The following is a 15,939-nucleotide window of genomic DNA, read 5'->3' as shown; positions in this document are numbered from 1 at the left end:
TGTCTATTATACTGGTTCATATAGATGTTTTGTTGGCATTATCCCAAATGTGCTATAGAAGTAGGATTGTTTGACAAATGCTAAACCAGTGTGTTCCTCCTTATGCCTGCTACTGGCAACCATTACAATGGTGAACTGTTTATTTTACTATTTCTCATTTCCTTTACAAAGTGCCCTTTACTTTTTTTTTTTTTTTTGCAGTTGAGAAGGTGGATATTAATTTTACTGTGATTGATCAGCTCCAGGTGACGTGTAACCTTGCAGTAAGTCATTTTCAGGGGGGTGTGACTGGGGGACCTGAGCAGGTAGCGTAACACACTAAATAGCCTTATTAAAAATGACTGCTGCTATTGCTACTGCCTCTCCAGTATGTCACTGGTATCATCGTGAGAAATCCAGGACTGCCAAGTATGGGGTACACTGTGGTAAGATGTGACTATAATTCTCATTATTTAGGACTTGTTCACACCAGATGCTTTCACGAAGTAGCACTGGGGACACCACGGTTGAGCAGTTCACAAGGTAACAACAAGACACAACAAGGAGATGTGATTCTCTGAGCAGTGGAACAATACAGCTTGAGGAAACCGTCCACCGTGCCACACAGTAGGGCACAGCACAACAGGAAACAATCCAAAGGGCCACAGGCAGGGGGGGGGACAGATTCTGAGAGCTGCAGTATTGCATAGCAAGTGTTAAAGTGGTTGTAAACCCTTACACAACACTTTTATGTACAGGTAAGCCTATAAAAAGGCTTACCTGTAGGTACTGGAAATATCTCCTAAACCTGCATGGTTTAGTAGATATTTACCATATATGCTTATGCCGATGTCATCGACGCATGCGCACTAAAAAAAGGGACGTTTCTATAGGGCCCGTGCCATGACCGTCTGCTCACGCACGCATACACTGACGTCGCGTGACTCCGGCAAGTCAAAGCCAGAGTTCACAGCCCCAAAAGGAAGAGGGATGAAGATGGACATGGACATCGTTGGCTTTGTTTGCAGGTAAGCAGCACATAATGGGCTAAGATGCATCCTAGCCCATTATGTTTTTACTTTTCAGGGGAATAAAGAGTAAAACCCATCAGAGTATTCAGAGAGCAAGTAGAGCATAGTATAGTAGGACAGGAAGATTCAGGGACTCACATCTGGGGGCCTGCACCTCTTAGTGGAGTGGTCTGGGTGCTGGGTGGCTTGTACTGATGGATCCGTGGAGGCAGTGTCTTGGAAGCCGTTGCTTGATACAGGGGAGAGAGAGGAGCAGGGAGTGCAGGCGCTTAAGGTAAGCTGATGATCTTACACACAGGCCTACTGCATTCAAAAGACACCCCTGGCCATCATTTTTACTAAAGGAATTAACTTGTGTTTTGTAAACCTAAGACGATCTTCATATTAATTTTATTAGTGGTTTGCAAAGTATGGTTATCATATATTCTAGGTAGCGTGAACTGGAGTTATTCTGGCCTGGGCAGAAAAACTATAGTGTCTAGTAAAGAAAACAGAGATTCTTTCTGCAAATGCAGGTTCATGTGATTTATGGCTGCACTGCCAAACCTGAGTTATTAGAGGATGAATTTTATGTTGTATGTACTTTCTACCTCAAATTGTGCTGCCCCAGCTGGTATATATTTTCTTAATTGGCTTTTCTAAGTATCCTAGATGCATTAGACCGGGTTCACACTGGTGCGACAAAAGCTCCGACATTGGGAGCTCATGTAGCATGATGTGTGAAAATCAATGTTTCCCTAAGAGATCTGTCTTAACTGGACCGACACTACTTTGGTCCGACTTTGATCCTACTTCAGCCCATTAAATATCATTGAAGTCGGAACACCGTATGCATGATCCGACTTTGGCATGTGACTTGTGCTCTGATGATCTTGAGCGGGAACTCCACGCCAAATTTTAAATAAAAACGGAATGGGTTCCCCCTCCAAGAGCATACCAGGCCCTTCGTCTTATATGGATTTTAAGGGGAACACCCTACGCCGAAAAAACGGTTTGGGGGGGTCCCCCCAAAATCCATACCAGACCCTTATCCTAGCACGCAGCCCGGTCAGGAAAGGGGGTGGGGACGAGCGAGCAATCCCCCCCCTCCTGAACTGTACCAGGCCACATGCCCTCAACATGGGGGGTGGGTGCTTTGGGGCAGGGGGCGCCCTGCCCATCATGTCCTGAGTGGTGACGTCATAAGGGGCGTGGTCATCGGATGACCTCACTCGGCTTACCACGTCCAATGCCTATATAAGTCGTTGCGCACACGCCATTACAGCGGGAGAGAGCATTGAGTCAACATCGGAAGAAGACGACGAAGAAGACCGGGCAACCGCTAGCAAAAGAGCAGAAGATATCGGAGGAGCCCGGCAGAAGACAACGGAGAGCGCAGAGAAGAGGCCGTAGAGCGCAGAGAAGTTGGAAGAGACCCCCGGAGCTGCCTAATAAAGGTTTTTTTTTTTACACCCCCCCCCCCAGGTGAATGGGTTAGGGGTACTCATTCACATAGGGTGGGGGGCCGGGATCTGGGGACCCCCTTATTGATGGGGGCTCACGGATTGCAATAAGCCCTCCGCCCGCAGACCCCGACAACCAACGACCAGGGTTGTCAGGAAGAGGCCCTTGTCCTCATCAACATGGGGACAAGGTGCTTTGGGGTGGGGGGGGCCGCAGGGCGCCCCCTGCCCCAAAGCACCCACTCCCCATGTTGAGGGCATGCGGTCTGGTACGGTTCAGGAGGGGGGATACTTGCTCGTCTTCATTCCTTTTTCTTTTTTTCTTTCAATAAATTTTTTATTGAGAATTCAAATAGGGTTACAATATCTCTTTAAACACCATAAACAACAAATGCCCCAAGGGGCCAATCATTTCAATTCGAGAGTACAACAGAAAGTCACTATATAAAGCTTAATAAATTAAAAAAAAAAAAAGGGGTAGATCTCGAATAGGGCTGCTTGTGCATCATTTCATGGGCGATACAGCAGGTGTTTGGTAATAGAACCCTTAAAAAAAAAAAGGGGGATCGGGTCTAAGGGAAATCCGGAGCCCACTCCCCCAGCACCCCACTTGGGATCCTGCTGTGCCAATGGGTAGGCCCCCAATCCCCCCCAGTCCCCCCCCCCCCCCCAGACTCGCATCACTCTGACCAATGCGGTAAAGACAGAAAATTCCCTGCGGGTAACTTGAGGAATACCCCCCCCCCCAAAAGGAGAAAAATATAACAGAAAATAAATACAGGACATCCATAGACATCTGAGAACCACAACCCTACGTAGAATGCTGACTCAAGTATTAAAGAAAACAATAAATAGAGATAGTAGAAGAAGTAAGGAAAGAAGGAAAAATGAAAAAGAAGGGGGAAGGATAAGGTTAGGGTGATAAAAGTAATGCCTAACTTTAAATAAGAGCATGGTTATAACTATTCAGGATCATTCCTTTTTCTTACCAGCAAGGCTGCATGCTCGGATAAGGGTCTTTGTATGGATTTTGGGGGACCCCCACGCCGTTTTTAAATCGTAGGGGGTTCCCCTTAAAATCCATATCAGACCGAAGGGCCTTGTATGCTCTTTAACAAGGGGGCCCCCAGATCCCGCCCCCCACCCTATGTGAATGAGTATGAGGTACATTGTACCCCTACCCATTCATTTAAAAAAATAAGTTTAAAAAATAAAACACTACACAGGTTTTTAACCACTTCTCTACTTTTGGGTGTTTTTCAGATTTGGTGTTTACAAGACTAAAACAGTTTTTTTTGCTAGAAAATTGCTTAAAACCCACAAACATTATATATTTATTTTTTTCTAACACCCTAGAGAATAAAATGGCAGTCATTGCAATACTTTTTGTCACACCGTATTTGCGCAGCGGTCTTACAAGCGCACTTTTTTTGGAAAAAAATCACTTTTTTGAATTAAAAAATAAGACGGCAATAAATTTGGCCCAATTTTTTTATATATTGTGAACGATAATGTTACGCCGAGTAAAATGGTACCCAACATGTCACGCTTACAAATTGCGCCCGCTCGTGGCATGGCGTCAAACTTTTACCCTTAAAAATCTCGATGGGCGACGTTTAAAAAATTCTATAGGTTGCATTTTTTGAGTTAGAGTAGGTCTAGGGCTAGAATTATTGCTCTCACTCTAACGATCGCGGCGATAACTCACTTGTGTCGTTTGAACACCGTTTTCATATGCGGGTGCTACTCGCGTATGCGTTCGCTTCTGCGCACAAGCTCGTCGGGACGGGGCGCTTTAAAAAATTTTTTTTTCTTATTTATTTTATTTTTTACACTGGGGGAAAAAAAAAAGATCACTTTTATTCCTATTACAAGGAATGTAAACATCCCTTGTAATAGAAAAAAGCATGACAGGTCCTCCTTAAATATGAGATCTCGGGTCAAAAAGACCTCAGATCTCATATTTAGACTAAAATGCAAAAAAAAAATAAAAAAAAAAATTGAAACTGTCATTTTTTCAAATGACAAAAAAAAAATGTTTCTTTAAGAGGCTGGGCGGGACTGACGTTTTGACGTCACTTCCGCCCAGCAGAGCTATGGGGACAGGCGAAGGAGATTTTTCCTTCAGTCTCGTCCCCAGTCAGCAGCCGAACGCACCCGATCTCCTCCGCCGCTACCGACGGCTCCGGTAAGTGGCGGCGGGAGGGGGGGGGGCCCTCTTCCGCTGCCAATAACGCCGATCTTGCTGCGAATCCGCCGCGGAGACCGCCGTTATCGTTAACAGAACCGCTGACACTAAAGATGGATACCTCGGTTGTGGCAGCAGCTGCTGCCGTTACCGAGATATCCATCTTTAAAGTTAGGCCGTATAAAGACGTACAGCGGTTTGGAAGTGGTTAAAGTAATTGTTTTTAAGCAGCTTATGACGTCACTGACTGGGGGATGATAGGTCGGTGACGTCATAAGGGGGCAAGGCCTCTGGATGACTTCACACGGTGACCCTGCCCCATGCCAATATAAGTAGTGGCACATGACGCACCTGGCATTAGAGCGGGAGAGCACGTTGGGTCAACATTCGCAGAAGACATCAGCGGAGGAGGCAGAAAAACCAGAGAGAGAGCAGAGAAGAGTCAGGGGGAAGAATAAATCGGGAGAGATGCCAGAGCTGCTTAATGAATTACTTTAAAACCCTATATAGTGTGGTTTTTATTTTTTTAAACTTTTTTTTTTTTTTTTTTTTAGGTGAATGGATAGGGGTACAATGCAGGGTGGGGGGCCAGGATCCCAGATTCCCATAAGCCTCCCGTCTGCAGACCCCGACAACCAGTGGCCAGGGTTGTCAGGGAAAAGGCCCTTGTCCTCCTCCAACATGGGGACAAGGTGCTTTGGGGTGGGGGCACAGGGCCCCCCTGCCTTAAAGCACCCACCCCCTATTTTGAGGGCATGCGGCCTGGTACTGTTCAGGAGTTCCCCTTTAAGATCCTCAGAGCACAAGTCGCATGCCAAAGTCGGATCAGTCAAGACGGTGATCCGACTTCAATATTATTCAATGGACTGAAGTAGGATCAAAGTCAGACAAAAGTAGTGCAGGGAGCATTTTCAATGTCGGACCAACTTGTATCGGACCAGTTAAGACGGCTCCCATAGGGAAACATTGGTTTTCACACGTCATGCGACATGAGCTCCCAGTGTCGGCGCGTTTGTCGTACCAGTGTGAACCCAGCCTTAAATGTATGTTTTAACCCTGACAGGGTCACTTTAAAACCCAGCTCCAGCCACATCTTTTTATTTCGTTTTAGAGTGAGGAAAGGTTTTTATTTCAATTGGGGAGACTTTCCCATCACTTCTTGTCGGGACAGGAAGCAAAAGAAAATCTCTCCAATAAGGTCACCTTTCCACTTTATCCAAAACTGACCAGAGCACTTTTTAAATTTTTTTGGCACTGCATCGTTTTAACTGACAGTTGCTTGGATATGCGACGCTGTACCCAAACAAAATTTGGGTTCTTTTTACCACAAATTGAGCTTTCTTTTGGTGGTATTTGACAATTGTTTACTTTTTTGCTATAATAAATATCCCCAATTTTTTGGGGAAAAACACATTTCTTCATCAGTTTAGGCCAATATGTATTCTTCATATTTTTGGTTAAAAAATTGCAATAAGGGCGTGGTCCTGCCCGGCCTTTTGCAGTGATATTCCAGTGATATCGACCGACATTCACCGGCTTGTTCTCCGCTGGGAAGCGGAAAGGGAAGAATAAGTGGAAGACCGCTCCTAAACCGCATCAAAGCAGTGAAATTCACAGATTTTTCCAGAATAGCAGCAGGGCCCCTCCGGCCACCAAAATGGCGGACGCCACGAGGCACAGCTCCGTGAGTGCCCTGCAGCCGCGGGCCCCCTCTCCGCCTCCGACGTCCTCCCTTGCCCCTGATGGATTTTAATACCCCAGCGGTCTTTTCCGCGGAACCCCGGGACCCACAAGATCAGCATCTTACCCCGCTTACCTTGCGTGCAGATGAGGAGTTGCGGGAGATGCTCCGGGCAATCCCCACGAGGTCTGACTTTGAGGCCCTGGCCAACAGACTCGAGACGGCTCACCGCAGGGAGATTGCGGCAGTGAGAGATGTGGTGGAGGGTGTGGGGGAGACCTCGGTGGCTGCCCTGGAGAGACGGATCACGGCGGTGGAGGCTCAACAATCCACCCAGGCAGCGGCTGTCCTCGCGCAGCAGCTTCAGCTTGAAGAAATGGAGGACCGCAGTAGGAGGAACAACCTTCGGCTGAGGGGCATGCCGGAGGCCACTGAGACAGAAGATCTGGTGGCATCAGTGTTGGGCAAGTTCCAAGGTCTGTTGGGGGGAGACTTCCCAGCTGGCATGTCCTTTGACAGGATCCATAGGGCCTTGGGCCCTCGCTCGGATGATCCAGACAGGCCAAGGGATGTGATATGCTCGACAGTTCTTCACCCTGCGAACCTCCTCAGACCTGCCTGACCTCTTTCTGTTCCTGGATACTGAGCCCTTTGAGATTCCCGACTGGCTGCAGTCCCTTCAACGGTTGGCTCTGTGCTCGGGTCCGCCGGGACGCCGGAGAGGCAGGTCGCCTAGGCCACAGAGAGATCGGTGGGTGCCTCCCCTTCTCCTGTTTCCCTGGTCCGCCCCCCCTGCTGTCTTATTTTTATCTACCCCCCTGTGATGCTGACGATTCGTGGCGCCCCCCCTGCCCTGTCGTGGGGCTTGGGGTTGGCCCCCCTCACTCCGCCTGGACTGGCCCTCAAGGCAACCTTCTGCTGGATCCCGCTAAAGCTCTGTAGCGGTGTGCGGGGCCCTGCATATGTCCGCAGGATACACGAGACTCTGAGCCGGCTGCCGGTCGGGCGGGTCACGGGGTGGGTGCTGATGTGGGGAGGGGGAGGCGCTGACATCCTGGACCCGCCGCGGCGGCTGGTTTGGATCGGCAATGGAGCCCCACGATGTCCCTTCTGCCGAGGAGGAGGGTGAAGGGTGTTTTTTTTTTTTTTTGCTCTTTCTTTCCCTCCTTTTTTTTTTTTTTTTGCTCTTGGCCCGGCAGTACTTTGGATGGAGGGGGGGTGGCGGGGTCTGTTTGTGTGGCCAGGAGACTGTCGGTGGATACAGAGATGTACTCTCCGGTGTTGTTCAGACACTAATCGCAGAGATGGGATCGCACTGATGGACTGTGGGGAATCGGCTGCTTATATGGACTGTGTTCCCCTCTGGATACTGTTGTGATCGATATAATGTGCATGCTCCCTTATGTCGATGTCTTGTGGGGGGGGGGGAGCTGAGGGGTTGGGGTCTGTTTGGTTGGGGGATATTCCTTGTGGTGATTCATGGGATTGAGGGAATTAAGGTAGGGGAGTCGGGGGTTGTTGGGTATATTTGGGCTCGAAGCTGTAACTATACACTGTTGATTGATAGGTTTGTTGGTAAGTTCTATATATATGTTTGCTTTTCCTTCCCATGCTATTTCTTCTCAGGAATGTATGGTCATGTTTGGGGGGGCTGGGCTGGACTGGAGTAGCTCTTCTCGGTCCTTTCTAACCTCCTCCCCACTAGGCCGAAGCACCACCCCTGGTGTGAATCGGGGCGTGCTTTCTTTTGCGCAAGCGCATATCTCTTGCACCTCGTAGTAGGATAGACGGCACATGCTGTCCACTGTTTAGGGATTTGTTTATTTAGTTGTTTTATAAGTGCTGCTACTGTGTTTTTGTGATACTTCCTTCCCCTGTTGTGTTTTTTTGTCTGTTTTTTCCTCACCTCTTTTCTTTCTCCCTTCCTTCCTTGCCCCCCCCTCTTCCTCCACCCTCCCTAGCTACTTTTTCCTCCCCTCTTCTCTCCCCTCTCGCCCATACACGCACCCTCCCCTTCTTCTACACCTGACCGTGCTATTTACCCCCCCCCCCCACCTCCTCTAACTATTCCCTTCTCCGCTAGTTCCCTTTGTGTGACCCGGGGAGGATGGACAGTCTTCATATTTTCTCGCTGAATGCGAAGGGGCTTAATGTGCCCGAAAAGCGCCGTATGCTCCTCAATGATCTCAAGAGGGTTAAAGCAGACGTGGCATTTTTACAGGAGACTCACTTCAGGACTGGGGGGCCTCCATGCTTGAGTAGTCGTTTTTTCCCCTTTGTATATCACGCCACTAACATGACAGCCAAGTCTAAAGGCGTGTCCATACTTGTATCCGGAGAGGTGCCTTGGACGTGTGGTGGCACCCTGGCGGACGCCGAGGGTCGCTATATGTTCATCAAGGGGACTATAGGGGACACGAAAGTGACGCTAGCCACTTTGTGCCCAACGATCGGCAGGACACCTTTATACACAATACCCTGTACTTACTGATGGAATTCCAGGAGGGACAGTTGATTGTGGGAGGCGACTTTAACCTCCCTCTGTCCCCATCAGTAGTCACTTCGTCGGGACACTCTTCGGTACGCTCGGGAACCTGCAAACATGTCTCCAGGGACCTACACAATGCCCAGCTGGTTGACGTGTGGAGGTTGCACCACTCCGGGGTAAGGGACCACACCTTTTACTCGTCTCCGCACAAAGTATACTCGCGGATTGACTATTTTTTTGTCCCTCACGGCCAGTTGGAGGCAGTACATGATCCGACGATTGGGAACATCACGTGGTCCGACCACGCACCTATTACCATGCATTATTACAGAGACCTCGAGGTCCAGAACACGGTTTTGGCGCCTGAACGAAAGCCTGCTCCAGACGCCGGAAGTCGTGGCCGAGGTCACAAACGAGTTGCAACATTATTTCAGAACCAATGACACTGATAATTGCGACCCAGGCATTCTATGAGAGGCGCATAAATCAGTGATCAGAGGGACACTGATCAAATGCGGCGCGCGGATTAAACGGGAGAGAGAACAGCAATTGATGGGTCTTCTGGACAAAATCCGCGTGGTGAAATCCAAACACAAGCGGACGCCCACGCCCTCTCTGGAGGCGGAATTGCTTGTGGTATTTAATCACCTCTGCGGTTTTTATTTTTTCCTAAACACTGAAGCACTGAAAGGCTGCACTGATGGGTACCTATGAGCTGCACTGATGACTGTCACTGATAGATTGCACTGATAGGCATGACTGGCATCTGCCCTGGCACTTGTTGGCATATCCCTGGTGGTCTAGGGTGGCATATCTGGTGGGTGTCCTTTTTTGCCATCCCTGGTGGTCCAGTGTGGGCATCCTTGGGGGGAACTGCGCTGATAATCAATCAGCGCAAACCCCGCCCCTGTCAGGAGAGCCGTCGACCGGCTCTTCTCTAAAATGCGCTTCCTGTTTACATCTTTATCACCCGTGATTGGACACGGCTGATCATGTGGTAAAGAGCCTCTGCCAGATTGACACATCGCACCACCGATCACCACGCTGCCCCCCCCCCCCCAAACGGACAATCGTGGCTTATACTGATTGACTTTATATGACGTCCAGTCAGGATAGCTGAACCACTGCCTGGCCATCAATTTGCTATACAAGCTTTAACCACTTGCCGACCACCTGCCATCATTGTACGGCAGCAGGTCGGCTCTTTCCTGTGAATCGTTGTACTGGTCGGCTCCTTTAAGACATGCGCGTGGCCGGCGGCTACCCCTGATCATGGGCACAAGAGCCAGAATGGGGATCTGTGTATGTGAACACACAAATCCCTGTTCTGACAGGGGAGGAGGGACAGATCTGTTTTTTACTAGTAATTATGAACTGCGATCTGTCTCCTCCAGTCAGTCCCCTCCCCCACAGTTAGAAATTGCACATGAGGGAACACATTTAACCCCTTGATCGCCCCCTAGTGTTAAACCCTTCCCTTTTGGTGAAATTTACACAGTAATCAGTGCATATTTATAGCTATAATCGCTGTATAAATGTCAATGGTCTTCTATAAAGTGTCCGTTCTGTCAGTCGCACTACCGCTAAAAATCACAGATCACCGCTATTACTAGTAAAAAAAAAAATGCTAATAAAAATTCCATAAATCTATTTCCTATTTTGTAGTCGCTATAACTTTTGCGCAAACCAATGAATATATGCTTCTTGCGTTTTTTCTTTAATAAAAAAAATGATGTAGAAGAATACATGTTGGCCTAAACTGATGAAGAACTTTTGTTTAAAAAAAATTTGGGGGGATATATTTATTATAGCAAAAATAATATAGTATAAATATATAAATATATATTTATACTATATTATATCATTTATTATTATTTTCTAAATTGTCGCTTTTTTTTTTTTTTTTTTGTTTATAGCGCAAAAAAAAAAAGAACGTCAATTCTGTTTGGCTACAACCGAGCAATTGTCATTTAAAGCGACACAGTGCCGTATCACAAGAAAATGGCCTGGTCATTTAGGGGGGAAAATCGATCCCGGGCTGAAGTGGTTAAACAAGCTTCAGTTTTTTTTTTTTTTTTTGTGTGTTGCCAGCGCACCACTCTAGTGTGAAAGCCCTTGGCAGGAGAGGCGCTTTACAGGTGCCATTTTTTGCGCTATAGCGCCTGCAAGCGCCTCAGTGTGAAAGTAGCCTTGTTGTTTTCATTGATACAATTGTACCTGCTAATTCCATGTCTTTCTGAAGCTGTCCACAAGTGGTCCTTGGCTATTGGACAACTGATAATTCTGTTCACGCCTCTGTCAAATTTTGTGAGGAGCACCTGGTTGTGGCAAGTTATGTTCAACTTCTGGATTAGATTAGAAATCCTTCTGCAACCAATGCCTTTTTATAGGCCACCACTGAACCAGCTGATATTAATTTGCACTGACAAGGGGCAGAATTGCTTTCTAATTACTGACGGTAATTAACTGGGCTTTCCTTGTCTTCTTGCACCTCCCTTTCTTCATGTGTTCAATACTTGTTATTCCATTTTATTACACAATTTAATTTCTGAACTTGTTTGGTTTCTTTGTATGTATTGATTGCATGGGTTGTTACCGATTTATGTGGTGAACATTTCATGTCAATAGCACCTTTTCGAAATATATTTACCTAAAAAAAATCATGACATGTTCAATACTTATTTTACCCGTTTGTGTGTGTGTGTGTGTATATATGTGTGTGTGTGTGTGTGTATGTATGTGTGTATATATATATATATATATATATATATATATATATATACATTGAAGCTGCACAGGGCACGCACGTATCATGCAGTACTTCTACAGTATAAACGGAGAGAACTAGCACTAATTAAAAAAATACACCCATAACGGACGCCTTTCCTTTCTTCCACCTTTTTATGTCAAGTCTAATTCATCTGCATGTCTAGCCCTACTGGTTTAACTGAAGTTGACAACTGAAATATGTCTTCATGGAGGCTATAAAGTACTCATTCTAATCCTAATTTTAAAAATAATTTCCAAGTGGAAATAAATAACATGGCTATTAATCTTTTTCTGGAAGAAGCAGATTGTTCGGGAAAATGATATAAACCTGCCTTTGTTGGCTAGTTAGGCGTCAGAAATAAACAGTCTCTCAACAGTGAAAGCAGGGCATTGACAGTGGTTGGTGGACCTTGCGGGCACATGGTGGCAATCGGCATTGGTTAAGAAGTTGGATGTGAAACAATGAGCATGTCAGCTTATGCAACCATTGGATGAGATGAGTTTGTCTGAAAACCGCTAAGCTGAATCATTCATGTTTGTTCAAGACTAAAAAATGTATTATACTTTTGGCTAAACACAGTGTCTGGAACCTCCTTCCTTATTGCCGTTTTTAGTGTCCAGTTTAGGGCCCAGTGTTCCATAGTTGGCTGTTTTACACATTATGCCTGGTTTCAAACAGACACGAAAATCCCTATTTATGTTTGTAGTTCAGTTTTAAACTGTTTTACAGATTATTATTTTTTTAGCTTAATAATAAAACTGTTTAATATTCCATAAAGTATTTTTCTTTAGAATTTTTGGTAATGTAATAGGGGATGTATTGCATTATTGAAGACCCAGTTCCTTTATTCTTTAGATCAGCCACCTTCGGTGTCAGACTGACATTGGTTTGGCTGCTGCTGGATCCAACTTATGTCGTCATGAGAGTCTCTGTTGGCTTCAGGTAAGACCCACCAGCAAGGATTTATGATTTTTAATTAGGTGGCAGGTTCTTTTTGTGTTAAAACTGTCTTTCATTCAGTGTTGACCACCCGAGCATTAGAGCTGAGGTATAAAAATTCTCTTCTAAATATGAAGTAGCTGCCAGAAGTTATTTTTGCTTTTCCTTTTGTAAGCAGTGCTATAAAAAAAAAATGATTGGTTGCTGGGTGGCTGTCTGTAAAGGATGAGAATTGTGAATGACGAGAACTCTGTGATGCTTATGAGGAGTCTGTCAGAAAGCAAACATATTGTGCGTGAAGCCTCAGATAGAAGCTACCAGCCGCTGGTTTGCAGGTTGCATACAAGTTTTAGACTTGGACATATAAAACATTTTTAACAGAAAACGGCATTGACATTTTTACTACAGAATTTGCATAGTACATAGTTAGTAAGTGAAAGAAAAGGGGGCGCTACAGGTAATAACTACCTAGATATACACAGGTGTATCCAAATGGGTTAATAATTGGTAATCAGCAAACAGTGATTCATCATAAATGGTGAAATTTTTTATAAATATTGATATTGAAACAATATTATTAATGTCCATCACCAGGCGCCTCGACGTACGTTTCGTGTTACCACGTCGCCACGTCGAGGCGCCTGGTCACGCACAATCAACGTACTTCTGGTCGCGCTGGCTCTCTGTTCCTGAGAGGTGGAACGCACGCTGCTTTGCAGGCTTCCTGAGCGTGGGACCGTCTCTCCACTCGCATATCCAACACTGATCAGCCTCAGTGCTGGGGAAAGGCACTAACTCAAGTAAGGGGCCACTTGGCGCTGTTTGCTTTTATACAATTTTAAATAAAACGATATTATTCTATGGCGGTTTTTTCTTTCTGATTTACTTCATGTGGTGTGGAGTTTGGTGGTATCAAGATAACAAGAGCTACGCCTGGAATCTATGGTTTAGGTCATATGCCTATATTGACCTCTTTTTAATTAAATTGGTCAACATCTTGCGGTAAGGTGCCATCCTTGAGCACTTTTGCGGTGATTGCATTCTCTTTTGGTGGAGGTGGAATCATCCTTCAAGCACTAGCATACTATTCACTTTAATTTATGGACTTTTCCTGCACATTATTGGTTTAAGATATCTCCCAATTGGGAGTTTGCACTGTGATGGACATTAATAATATTGTTTCAATATCAATATTTATTTAATTTTTCACCATTTATGATGAATCACTGTTTGCTGATTACCAATTATTAACCTATTTGGATACACCTGTGTAGATCTAGGTAGTTATTACCTGTAGCGCCCCCTTTTCTTTCACATATTCACATTGTTACAGATCACTGCAACTTTGGGGAGCTGCTTAGGATTTAATTTTAATTAATTCATTTATTATTGATTTAGTATTTATTTTTGGTGCAAGATTTTGCCTCCCACATAGTTAGTAAGGTTGAATAAAGACAATAGTCCATCCAGTCATGGGCGTCCGCTCCATAGGGCAAGGGAGGGCACTTGCCCCCCCCTAAAAACATGTGCCATGATCCTCGGGGAGAAAAACAGCAGGCAGGAAGCAAGGCGGCGGCATGGCACATCCAATTAGAGCCGCTCTCTCTCTCTTCTAGCTCCAGCTGACAGAGAGGGGGAGGGGGGCGATCGGGGGAGATATACAGTACAGCCAGCCCGCGGGCTCTCCCTTTCCTGTCACAGCGCTGCTGCTCCATTTGCCAGAGAACTCGGCAGCGGCGCTGTGACAGGGAGAGGAGAGCCGCGGGCTGGCTGTACTGTATATCGCCCCCCTCCCCCTCTCTGTCAGCTGGAGCTAGAAGAGAGAGAGAGCGGCTCTAATTGGATTCGCCGTGCTGCCGCCTTGCTTCCTGCTTTCCTCGCCATAATTGGCCACAGCAGAGGGCCAATCAGAATATTCTGGAGACTGGGGGCATCATGGGAAATGTAGTCCCTTAAGGGTGGCGGCCCCAGCGTGTCCACAGACACCATGCTAAAGCCCCCAGCATGCAAGCACTCTGCTGGGGGGGGGGGGGTTTACAAGAGGAGAAAAGAGAATACTGTGCTCATGCTGGGGGAAGCCAGAGAGAGAGCCACGCTGTACCCGCACCAACCAGAGAGCCACGCTGTACCCGCACCAACCAGAGAGCCACGCTGTACCCGCACCAACCAGAGAGCCACGCTGTACCCGCACCAATGACTAAGCCCCTCCCCTTCATGACATTGTCAAAAAGGGACCGAGCATGGATGACCTTAAAATGATGCCCCCCCCCTGAAAAAAGTTCAGCGGACGCCCATGCATCCAGTTCAACCTGTGTGGGTGTGTGTTTGTGTAGATAATCATTTACCATATAGCTGTATATTGTGTTCATTAGGATGCACATCCACGGGTCTTTTTAAAACTACCATATTTGCCGGTGTATAAGGCAGCTGGGCGTATAAGACGATACCCTAATTTTCAATTTAAAACATTGGTTTTGTGCTATACTCACAGTAAAATCCTTTGGTTTGGAGTCCTCTATACTTATAAGCATGCTCTTTTTTTTTTTTTTTTTCTTCAAAACCAAGAATGGTAGTGGGAGGGGTAATATTCTGGGTTGATCTGGGGCTTTTTTTGTTTGCCGATGTCCAGTTCTCCTGCAGATGGCAGTATAACCCCAAGGTTTAAGACTTTTTGTGGGATTTTTTTATAATGAATACAGTTTTTTTTTTTTGTGTCTATCTTCCTATGGAACCAGTGACTCCTACTGAAAATTGTAAGTGTAAAAAATTCCCTTTTTTATAATTAACTAGGATTCTGTTTACCTAATCTCACAAAACCCAAACAAAATTAGGAATATCTATACCTGGACTTTTTCGATAGAGGTAAGATTGGTTTAGGTTTCTGGCCTGTAATATATTTTAGAAACTTAAAGGGTCATTAAAGGAATTTTTTTTTTTTTTAGCTAAATAGCTTCCTTTACCTTACTGCAGTCCTGGTTTCATGTCCTCATTGCTCGTTTTTGCTCTGATGTTGCTGTAAAACTGCTCTGTTCTGGACACTTCCTGGTTGTCTGGCTCCGTATGAAAAAAGTCATGGGAGAGTTTAGTTTCGTTTTCCTAGCCATGACTCTATGGCACTGTCCAGCACAGAGGCATAAAATAACATGCAAAGACTAAACTACTTTCAGTTTCGTTTTTGCATCTAAGAGGCACATTATATGATTGATTTTTATCAATTTTTAATCGTTTTTAAAAGGAATCAGTTAAAATGGAGGTTCACCCGGAAATGAAAATTTTTAAGATTAGATTCATGCTCGTTTTGTCAAGGGGAATATGGTAGTTTTTTAAAATCGAAGCCGTACTTACGGTGACAGGCTTCCGACGGTCGCATCTATCGCGTCACGATTTTCCAAAAGTAGCCAAACGTCGGTGCGCAGGCGCC

At 45.9% G+C, this 15,939-nt stretch overlaps 1 protein-coding gene across 2 annotated transcripts in view; it reads left to right on the top strand.

Moving 5' to 3' along the window:
- LOC120924395 (piRNA biogenesis protein EXD1-like) overlaps nt 1–15,939 on the top strand; it is a 147,026-nt gene that overhangs the window by 109,707 nt on the left and 21,380 nt on the right. For both annotated transcript variants that reach the window (XM_040335341.1, XM_040335340.1), the window contains 2 exons: nt 202–263; nt 12,435–12,521. In XM_040335341.1, coding sequence (XP_040191275.1) covers nt 202–263; nt 12,435–12,521 — 149 coding nt within the window. The remainder of the gene's footprint in view (nt 1–201; nt 264–12,434; nt 12,522–15,939) is intronic.

Source organism: Rana temporaria, chromosome 1 (assembly GCF_905171775.1).
Source record: "Rana temporaria chromosome 1, aRanTem1.1, whole genome shotgun sequence".
Taxonomy (NCBI): domain Eukaryota; kingdom Metazoa; phylum Chordata; class Amphibia; order Anura; family Ranidae; genus Rana; species Rana temporaria.
The sequence above is the reverse complement of the archived record's forward strand: the minus strand, read 5'-3'. Positions and strand labels throughout refer to the sequence as shown.